The sequence below is a fragment of the Schistocerca americana genome, chromosome X (genome assembly GCF_021461395.2).
Source record: "Schistocerca americana isolate TAMUIC-IGC-003095 chromosome X, iqSchAmer2.1, whole genome shotgun sequence".
NCBI lineage: Eukaryota > Metazoa > Arthropoda > Insecta > Orthoptera > Acrididae > Schistocerca > Schistocerca americana.
The window spans coordinates 906525302-906536965 of record NC_060130.1 but is presented as its reverse complement, the minus strand read 5'-3'; the positions used below and the strand labels follow the sequence as shown (position 1 = coordinate 906536965).

The following is an 11664-nucleotide window of genomic DNA, read 5'->3' as shown; positions in this document are numbered from 1 at the left end:
CGGAGCTATCCATAATAGAAATGTTATATCTTTTTGAGAAACATTCAAATTTTAATATCAACTGAATATTTACAATTAAAAAAAAAATCACAGTTGTAACAATTATTATTTTCTGCAAAAGAAGTCCATAACAGACACTTATTTGATATGTATTCAATCTGCTTCTCCATTTCATAAAGAGTCTCATGCATACTTTCACACTTCAACAGAAGAAAAATATTGTAGTAGTACTTCCACTGCTGCACTTGCCTGAGCACTGGTACACTCACTTCCCCTTCATCTTCTTCTTCTTCTTCTTCTTCTTCTTCTTCCACATCACAGAGAGGAATTAGCTGACAATTTTTCTGCAGCTAATTCCTCTACAGTTTGTTCCTCTGCAGTTACAACATTGTAGTTTAACTGTAGAAATTCATTAAAAGAGCACTTTGGCTGCAGTGTTTCCCATACAGCAGGAAGCAAGCCGCTGTCTCCTCCTCCTCCTCCTCCTCCTCCTCGGTCTGGCAGCTGACACATATCTTTAAAGAAGCCTGCTTTTAAAAAACAGTTCTTTGTTGTATTCTCCTTCACAGCCTTCCATGACTTAATGATGAAATGCTGTGCTTACAGCACTGAAGTCTTGCTAGATGTGAGATCCATCCTCGACTTCATCATGGACGGAATTCTTTGAACAAGGTTCTTCCTATAAAATGACTTTAAGGGGTGTTTAATTCCCAAATCCACACACTGCAGTTTGCTTGCGCAGCTAGCTGGGAAAAATTGTAACTGCACATTTCATAAGTTCATATCGATAGGATGTGCAGGACTAACCAACAAAAAGAAGTGTGTTTTTTTTTTTTTTCCTTCTATTTTGAGCTTCCATTGTCACACCAAATGCAGCTAACTATTTTCTAAAAAAGAAGTGAGGTCACCCTAGCTGTTTGGTTGACATCATATGAAGTTGGAAGTGAACCTATACTTATAAAAACAATAAAGCTTTTTTTTATTACCCTATCGCAAAGGGCTGGAGCTCCTCAGCCACCAGCATTAGGCTCCTAACATCAATGCTGGGCTCAGTTTACAATGTTTGCCATCATGGCATTCAACCCCTTTGAATGCCGAATGTTTGTTTTGGTAACACATTAAAAAAGTTCAATTTTGTAAATGTTAACTGGTTTTTGCTTCATATTTATCAATTTAAATCTCTAATTTTTCATTTATCCTCTGCTGGACACCATCACTGTCTACATCATTTGATTTGCTAGGGACAGTTCTGTAAGAGATTTCGTCTTTTAAAACTGTCAATCCATCCATTGGAGGCACTGCAATTCTCAATGCCAACAATGTTAGCCATTTTAAGTGCTTTCTCCCTTAAAAGCACGCATCAATTGGAATACCTGCTGTCCATGACATCTCAAATCAGCATTTCGTTACTTCCTCCAAATCGTCATATTTTAAGCAGTCACGTACCTTCACTTTTTTGGCATTTGGCCCATTTTCTGTAACACTAGATATGACATTTCCTTTTTTCCCCAACTGAATTCAGCATTGATACTAAAAGTTGCAATTTGTGTGCAACTGCTACTCATGTTCCACGAAATCCACTTTCTCCAAAATCTGGACCTTTTCCACAGTAAAAGTTTCTTTCTTTTCTCTCCATTGGTCAGAAAGAACTGATAACAAAACAACAAAAATACTGTAACACATGAAGATTAACAAGAAAACGATCCAAGAAACAAAAGAGATTGTGGCAAATGAAATAAATTAATAAATCACCAATAACAACTTTTACGCCTCAACAGCAAAAATAATAATCACCAAATGAGAAACTTTACCGACAAAAACGCTACAGATTCTATCGACTATCGGCTCACGCTATGACATCACTTACAAATCATGCGTGGGATGCAGCATATTTATGATACCTTCAAACCATACACCCAGCTTTAGTTGTAATATATGGCACCTGAGCATTTTTAATACCTACAGAAAGCTTATATACTAAGAAGAAAGTTGTGTTTTGGTAAAATAGGCCCAAAATCGAGTTTCGTTACCTAACAATGATTTACAGTATAAGTAGCATTGTTTCAGAAATGTTGAAGTTGATAACAGTACACAAAAATAACATTTAATTAAGTTCACTTGTCAAGTGTTTGTTCGATATTTCAGCTCGGGGGCTCAGATTTTCCCAATCTTCATGAATTATATGCAGTTCGAACTACACATTTTAAAGAGAGCACTCTTATAGAGCCTGCACGAAAGCTGAAAAATTCCTTTTGCTCAACATTTTCAAGTTGAACTCCCAGGCGTGGTGTAAACAGTGAGAAATACAAAATTTCAGAAATGTAAAATCCAGGTTATCAGTACCATTGTGAAAATTTAAAGGGATCAGGAAAAATAAATAAACTGCGTAAATGGTGGGAAACATGAAAGTGGGTAATACTCTATTACTTCTGAAGGACAGCTCACTGAATTTGAGGGCAATAAAGATACGATACAGAGAAAAATATAAATATGCAGCTCTCCTTCCAGTAAATGTATGCTGTACATAATAACCCATTGTTCAGAGGGACAGACTGTAAATGCAAACATTTGTTGCATTTTGTAACTAACAACAAAGGACAGAATAAGTAATGTCAGGATACAGCAGAATGGCAAGTGTTCACTGGATGCATCCTTGGCTACTTGCCTATTTCCCCCAAGTTACCACTGGCTATGTTAATTGGAGAATAACAGGTTTTCCTGCTGTTGAAGTATAAGTGTGTGTCATACCTTTTGCGTTACTCTCTCCAATGGATATATTTGCCGTAACACTTGTACGGCACTTGTGGAATTTAAGCAAATGACAAACTTTTGGTCTCTGATGACACCTGATCAGTGGTTGCAGTCATGCACTACATACTGTGTACTCATTATTAAGGGAAATCCTGAAAATATGATCAGGAAGAACAACCAAAGGAGCCCTCTTACTTCAAACTGTTAGTGCATACTACATTAAAATCTTTGTGTTTAGCTATGATTTTATGAAATAAGAACTTGACATTCCCATATATAAAGTTTGTCGAATCTGAAATAGTTATGTGCCTCTTAAGAAGCCAAGGCAAATATCTGCTCCAATATTTGAAATAAGACATACCTATCTCTCTAAAACTTTTGCCTAGATCCCACAAGAGCAAAAAAATTGTCAGCAAGAGACGTGACAAAGCATAAAAATTGGTGTGTGAAACTTAAGGATGAAAGTAACTCTTGCCTGTGTCACCGCAAAGTAACATAGTCCAATGAACCTTGGACTATACACAGAAAGAGCTGCTACAGTATAATACAAAATGTAACTGAAAGAGATATACAATAGATGAACAGAAATGACACTTGTGTATACAAAGACAATAATGCCACTGATATCACAGCAATTCATGATGGTCCCCTGGACATTAACAAAGATGGGACACAGTTCTTTAATTGGCTGTGATTACCTTGGACACCAACGCATGCTCTGCAATGTGCCCCCATGCTGGGAGTTCTTGTAGTAGGGTATTACATTTCTCCACCAGCATGGCTGAAAATTGCTGGATGTCATTGGTGCATGTAAATGTGCTTTAATACATCTCCCCAATGCATCCCTCACATGCTCAAAGCAATTTTAGTCAGAGAAAGGGGCAGACCAGTCCCTCTCATTCCAAGAGCTCTTCCACCTTTGTTGTTTGATGTAGTTGTGCATTGTCATCCATAAAAATGGAGTCTTGGTTGAATACACCTCTGAAAAGACACACGTGGGGATGGAGTACAGTGCCATAACACCACTTACAGGTGAGTGTACTATGTTCAAAGATTTGGAGGTCAGTGCACCCGTTCATAATTACTTCTCCCCACACCACAACACCTGGACCACCAAAATGATCACGTTCGACAATGCTGGACATACTGTCATATGGAGAGGGTTGGAACATGTCATGCACCCAGAAAAGTTATTAACTATGATCATCATTTCATATTTCAGTTACCCTCTGTATTATTCAGTAGGAGCTCCTACATAGGGTCCAAGTTTCATCAAGATACTTGGCAGTGACATGTCATGCGAAAGTCACTTTCATCCTCAAGATTTGTACAGCAGTGTACAAGATATTTGAGAAAGGAATATAAAGAATCACAGGAAAGCTGTTATTCAGCATTCTTTCTTAGGTACCTCCAATGCATAAAAGGAGGGAGAAACCTAGCTACTCGGCCTAAGTGATGAAACAACAAAATGGAGGTGCATACTGGTTTTAAAAATCATTACAATTGGAAAAAGATTGCAACACCCAATACTGCACTAAGTTTGCATACATTTCACAACTGGAGAATGTTTGTGGACGAAATGCAGTTTTTTAAGTCTCTGTCCGATATTTCAACAACATTTCTACATTTAGTTTGGGTATTCCCATAGTGATTCAAAAGATCTAAACTAATTTAGAAGTTATCCAGTTTCAGTTACCGTACTAAAAATAATGAGAAACACATGCAAAAACAGTAGGTAATAAACAAAAGGAAAAGTGACAAAAAACAGCCTGAGAAATTCATCCTTCCACTATAAATTTGAGTGAAAAGTTAAGTGTTTCAGGCTCACATGAACACAAAATTATTTGCTAATCGACAACATAATTTCATTATTGAATCTCTGTCACACAGGTTTGGATAACAGCAATTGCCACATCTGCATTACAGACCACTATGGAAAGCATTACATTCCTTTTTTTTGTGGACACTAGAGGATTCTACAGTGGAAAAAGTGAGCATCACCGTGTGGAAGATAACACTTGACATAATCAGTGATCACAGCCTACCAGACTTTTCTAAAGGAATAGCCACAGTCCTCCCCAGACTCCTTTCCCCAGTTGCATTATTCCCATACACCACATGGAACAATCTCTGACAAGAGTATTTGGAAATCATAGGTGGAAAAATCAGCAAAAATGCAAGCCAGTGGTGCTTGGAAATGAGCTCAAACACCTAATAGTTAAAGCAACTGCTCGATACATGCAGAACATTTAGATTCGAAACGTGTGCTGCCACAAATTTTCAGTTATTACTGTGTTATTTACTTTGTAGGTTCTGAATATCTGAACAGGATGTGATCATATTTCATGTCATTACAACTTCATTGATTTCATCCTCTCTGATCCATTTGTTTCATTTCAGTGCATTTAACTCAATATTTTTGTGGTAGTTTACAGTGGTATTGCATATAGTTACACAAATTTCATTTCAATGCTTTCCTTTTAATCAAACAGTAGATGCAATATATCACACTACGGATATGAAAATATGACGTGTGAAACTGCAAAGAACGTAATGTTCACAGAACATCATACTCACAAGAGGTCTTCTAGAAACAAATGTAAATACAGGTAGGGAAAAAAGAAATCCTCAAAATGAACATACAGGTAGGAAAAAAAAAAAAAAGAAGAAATCCTCAAAATGTACACATTAACATGTACGAGGGAGACACTGGAGAAGTAGTTCATAAAAGCAACACAATATCTACTAAAAATTATTTTCAATTTATTTTAGTAATAGTAATTGGAAAATGTGTTCCAAATTTGACAACACAAAGGAACACAAATCCAGTTCTTAGAGATTAGTGGTGCTTGTACTCACATTTGCATGATAAAGTTTCATTCCAGCTTTTGCTTTAACAATAAACCTGTAACAGTTCCAGCTGTAGTTGCAAATAGCATATCCATCACAAATTTGCACCACGTTAACTTTCCTTGCTACTTCCTATTCAGTCTATAACAAACAGGATCAGCATCCTTTCACAACTGCATATAAAATCAACTATTTACATAAAAAAATGCAAGGTTCAGTTGAACTTGAAGTGGGAGGACAAACAGTGGAAAGAAGGAAGGAAGATGATGTTTCAACATCATGTCAACCTCAAGGTCAAAGAGATAGGACAAGCTCTCACTCAACTAGGATAAGGAAGGAAATCAACTTTGTCTTTTTAAAAAAACGGATGTCTTGGCATTTGTGTTAAGCAGTTTAGAGAAACCACAGAAAAACAGTCTGTGTTGCTGGATGAAGTTTTGAACAATTTCTTTGGAGCACAAGGCAGGTGACACCCTTTCTTGGCTTCAATGTCCCAATCCGATATAGGTGGTAATGCTTAAATTTACTGCACTGTGCCACCTCACTTAGTATATGTATACAATGGATTGTGCAGGGGGAGGGGGAGCACCCCCTCTACCCTTCCACACACAATAAAATGGGAAAAAGAGGAGTGCATAGCCACTCGGAAGCTACAAACATTCAATCCAAACAGCTCTTCAAAGTAACGTCTTCCGTGACTTTCTTAAATTACTCTAAGCAAATACTAACAATTTGTTGCATAAGGGTATGACAGATTCCTTTCAAAAAATCTTGAGAACATTGTATAAAAGAAGTTTCTTACGATTCTACACTTAGCAGTAATTTCATACCCATGTCCCTTTTACATGGACATTATGCAATCTAAGCACAAATACAAGGAGCATTACTTCCTAACCTTGGAGAAAAAACACTGGGCTGCGAACATCCACAGTAAAACATGCACATGCTTCTTAGTGTCGGTCTTCAGTTTTGAACACCAAACTGAGTTCAGCAAAAAATTGCAATGCTTGTTTAAAAGAGAAGTTCAAGGAGCCAAAATGATGTTTTGCAAGTGAATCTTTACCTTGACAGAAGGAAGATTAGAGTTCAAAACATCCCATCCATCATTACAGACAGAGTACAAGCTTGAATAGGTGAAGGAAATCAGCTACCTCCTTTTAAAGGCTTTTGCCCGAAGTAATTTTGGGAAACTACAGGAGACGAACATCTGTACAGCTGATCAAAGATTTGAACAGCCGTCCAGTGTCCCATCACAATGACACATTGTTCCATTGGAATGGTAAGTGCGTGGTTTCCATCAAGAGTCTGCGTCATACCATAATGCACATAGGTAGCCTTTTTCTTCTATGTATAAAATATTGCAATGTCATTAAACTACTAAATTTCAGCAAGCAGTGCATCTTTTGCTTACATTTTAATTCATAAATTAGCCAAAATGCAACAAGAATTTGTGAAGATTTCATTTCTTACACTAGATGTGCACGATTTTTTACAATAATGAGATATGTTATAAACATAACATGATAAATAATTTAACAAGATTCTTTTAAATCATTGATGTGAAAATGCTGCTTGTATCATTTCAGTTCTATACACAAGACAGAAAAGTATTTAAAATCACTGATTTCCTTAACAAAATGCATAAAAAAGTGAAAATACTTTAGTTTTCATTCTTTAACATTTTCTCCTTACAGATACAGATCTGTGATTTTTTAATATCACAACAGTCTAAAAATTGATTGGCTTTCCAAAGTAGGCAGCCAGACATCCTTCTCTGAGAGCCTCTGAGCATGTCTGGAAATAGAGAAGACACAAGTGTTAATAATAATAATAATAATAATAATAATAATAGTAATAATAATAACAGCAGCACCACCATCTACTTGATTACTGAACATATGACAAAATAAAAGTGCAAAAATTAGTGCAAACATTAGCATTTTCAAAACACTATGAAAGTTGATTTTACCATTTTCTATGAAAATCTTTTTCAGTGGCTTTCTAAAATAACATTCATAGTTAAAGCTAAATTTTCTCATACTTCACGTATGACTTACTATTCCTCCACACTGTTTTAGTGTTGACAAATGGCACAGCTGACAGTTTACACAGTATTGTCCATGGTGGGCTTCCACCGAATACGAGATATTTTAATCAAAATTTTAAAACCTTAATGAATATTTAAAAGGTGCAAGAAAGTGTTCTGAAAGTTGGCTACAGTTTTACGCATTCTCTACAACATGGTTTATTACCAGTATAAAAATCAGCAGTGTGTGCAACAGATGTTTCATCAATAACACACACCACAGTGGGGGGATGTACCGTATTTACTCGAATCTAAGCCGCACCTGAAAAATGAGAACGAAATCAAGGAAAAAAAAATTTTCCCTAATCTAAGCCGCACCTGAAATTTGAGACTCAAAATTCAAGAGGAGAGAGGTTTTAGACCGCACCTCCAAATCGAAACAGAGTTGGTCCATTGTAACACAAGAGAGAATTTAGGTCGAATGGATGAAGATACAGCTACAGTAGTTTTGTTCGAGTTGTAAGCTTAGCAGTTAAGCTTTACCAGGTAGCCACTGCTATGCGTCAGACGCTCCATCCGTATTTATAGGGGTACCCTTCCTTTTTCACGTGCTTCATCTGGTTTGAATTGATTGCTTATTTTGCTTTGATCTGATAAGTGCAGTTCTCTTTGTTATAGGCATTTACGTCACTCTAAACTAAAAGTGCATTATTGTGCTGTGTCATGCATTGTTTGTCGCATTCTGATAACGAGTGTCAACGACCTGTCGCCGCTCGCGGCATGGCTTCCTTTTGTGCGCGCTACTGCCGCTTAAAAAAAAAAAGAGGAATTGTCTCATTAGCGAAACAATGGCAAGAGAATACTATTTGTTGTTACTTATTCTGCTGCTTTCTTTGATAATGATCAACAAGAACCAAACAATACACTGCGTACGATGGAAAATGTTCTGAACGAGAGTTTAGCGAAAATTTTTCTCGGTTTGAAAATCTTTGCAGACGCCTCTTTAGCACATTACATTCTGCATAGAAATTAGAGTCATCTTAGATTTAAAAATCTACTCAGTTGCCGTGCTTCATTTCTGACTGTATCACTATTCAGCACAAGAATAATACAAATATAAACATGACACGATATGTATATTCTTCCACGTTTGCTGTTGTCTCTCTCTGGTTTTGTAGTTTATTAGGCAGACAGGATTTAAATGAGATAACAGCAAACATGAAAGAATACATGGCATAATGTTTACATTTGTATTATTCTTATGGTGAAGAGAATACTGCATGCGATTCACGATTCATAAAAGTTCCTATTAGCAACCATCTCTTGTCACAGATAGGAAAAAATTCAGAACGTAGAGTTGGCCATATTGACATACATCCCAAACAGTCTTGTCAGTAGGATTTTCGTAGTAGATTTTTAGTGATGACTTCAAACGCAGAGTGTGTTGTTGTCTTCAGTCCGTAGACTGGTTTGATGCAGCTCTCCACGCTTTTCTATACTGTGCAATGCAGAGTAGCAACACTTATAAAATAAGAATGAAAATAACTTAGAAATTAAACTCTGAAATTTAAAACAAAATTTTATTAGGTTTGTAATACATCTTATATGAAATGTTTAAAATATCATTATGATTCTGAATAACTATCACTCGATTCTTTGTTGCTCATTTCCTCATACAGAGCATCGTCCTCCATACCATCCAGTGCATTGGATATTTTTTAATGCTTGTTGCACAGTCTGATTTGGAACACACTTCCATGCATCATAATTCCACTGGCACACTTGAGACAAACTTGCACTTTTACACGTCCTGTTGGTGTCAGTTGTTTGTTGCTTTTCGAAAGCCAGTCTGTGTACATGCGTTTAAGCTTGTCCTTAAATGGTTTAGTCAAACAGACGTCAAGTGGTTGCAGAATTGACATCATCCCGCCTGGAATTACTGCCAAGTCCATTTTGCTTTCCTCTAATTTTCATTTTACTGCAGGTGTTGTATGGCCCGCGTACGCATCTTATACCAACAGACTACGTAAACACACGCCTAATCCATTTCAGCACCATGTCCTCCGAAAACAAACCAGTTTCATTTGCTCATACAGTTACAGTTTTTGGAACTACTTCCAATTTCGGTAAAGTCTTTCACTTGAAAACTATGAATGGGAGTAATTTATGTCCATCTGTTGTACAAGCAAGCATGACGGACATCCGCTGTTTTTAACCCCCTAATGTACGAACACTTGTGTCTTTCTTCCTTTGGCGTCAACCGTGTAATTTGACGGCATGTCAAAATATACGGGAGTTTGGTTAGCATTTCCTATCTGACCAAGAAGGTATTGCTTTTCTGTGCGCCGCTTAATTACGAAGCGCTGAAATTCCACAAGCTTTCCTTCATAATTTTTCGGCAGCTTCTGTGCAACTGAAGTTCGCCTCCTACGTGAAAAACCCTACCACTTCATAAACTGATCAATCCAGCTGCAACTAGCCTTAAAATTTTTGGTTTTTTGCTCTCTAGTAATTTCATGTGCCTTAATTTTTAAAATTTTGGTGTTCACAAGCAGGAATTTCTGACAGTGTTCCTTAACAAATTCATTTAAAAGCACTTCTAGCGCATGATGTAGGCCACACTTTGGCCCACTAAATGCTTTCCTGCTACTTGAACATTCAAATAATTTGTCTCTCTGCAGTCGCCATCACCTGACGTTGCTCTCATCAACCCCTGTATCACAGACTTGCAGTATGATTACAACTTTGTTCCGCAAAAGACATAACTGCCCTCTTGAATTTGGCACTATAATGGAAGTGCTTCATTATGGTTCACCAACACCAACAAGCACTTCACAAAATTCCACGAAGCAATACATGCCGTTACGTGAAATCTTAATGAGTCCCAGCGTTATCAACTCATGCAACAATCCGAAAGCTTTGTGCATTATTGGTGTTTTTGTGTAAAGAAATTTATTTTTATTGCTACAGATATTTGGAAGGCTGCTACATTTGAAGATGAACAATATGGAATTTCTATTTACTTCGTTGGATAATGTATGAAAATGCAGTGGTCGAAACTCAGGGCGGAGAAAAAAATCTTGTCTTATACCGGTTTTTTGTAATTTATTTACTGACGCAGAGGTTTTGGCGCAAGTATTTAACTTTGTGCTTGCACAGCATGCCTGTGTAGTGCTACATATATCTGATGGCAGAAGTTAGTTGTGGCGGCACCTACCAAAATTTTTCAGAACTTCCGCTTACTTTGCACTCGATTCTAAGCCGTAGGCGGTTTTTTGGATTAAAAAAACCGAAAAAAAAGTGCGATTTAGATTCGAGTAAATACGGTATTTGTTATAGGTTTGTCAGCTGTAAACACAGAGACCACAGAACACTGCAGGTTGGAAGTGCAGTGGTATGCAACAGGGTAACTATTCACAGGTGGAAAAGGAGGCACTGGCTGTAATTTTAGGTATTACAAAGGTTTCAAGGTTTTCTCGTGTGGAGCAAAGTTCCTACTCATCACTGACCACAAGCCGCTGACTGAACTATGTTGTCCTCATTCTAAGCTACTGGATACTACTGCCCCCTAGTTGCAGAGATGGGCACTCTTTCTCAGTAATTATTCTTATGACATGCATTACAAGTCCACAGCCCAACATGCTAATGCAGGTTCACACTGTGGTTGCCGGAAGAACCCAATCCATAGCAGGCTCTTGTTTTTGAATTGGACACTGCTGCATTTTCCTATGATGGTCTGTGAGGTCCGGAAATCATCTCCACAGTCCAGATGGGGGCCAAGCATGCTCCTTCAAGTGCTGATTCAGCATGGCATTGTTCTTCCTACTATGAGATCGACTAAATGTTTTCCAGGGAGGAACCCATGCTTGCCACAGAGGTGCAAAGCTCTTGAACAATCATCCCTCCTGCATTGTGTCCTCACATTCTCCAGATGCTGCATGCATAGCAACGGAGTATATCTCGTATTAAGACTTGGGCATGGCGATATGTCCACTGGCTGGTGATCGATTGTGACACCCAACATCTTTTGCGGGTTT

At 37.5% G+C, this 11664-nt stretch overlaps 1 protein-coding gene across 3 annotated transcripts in view; it reads right to left on the bottom strand.

Annotated features, from left to right (window-relative positions):
• Positions 1-302: 302 nt before the first annotated feature.
• The window catches only part of LOC124556678 (dihydrolipoyl dehydrogenase, mitochondrial-like), a 57198-nt gene continuing 45836 nt past the window's right edge, over positions 303-11664 (bottom strand). For all 3 annotated transcript variants that reach the window (XM_047130643.1, XM_047130645.1, XM_047130644.1), the window contains exon 13: positions 303-7395. In XM_047130643.1, coding sequence (XP_046986599.1) covers positions 7330-7395 — 66 coding nt within the window. In that variant the 3' untranslated portion in view covers positions 303-7329. The remainder of the gene's footprint in view (positions 7396-11664) is intronic.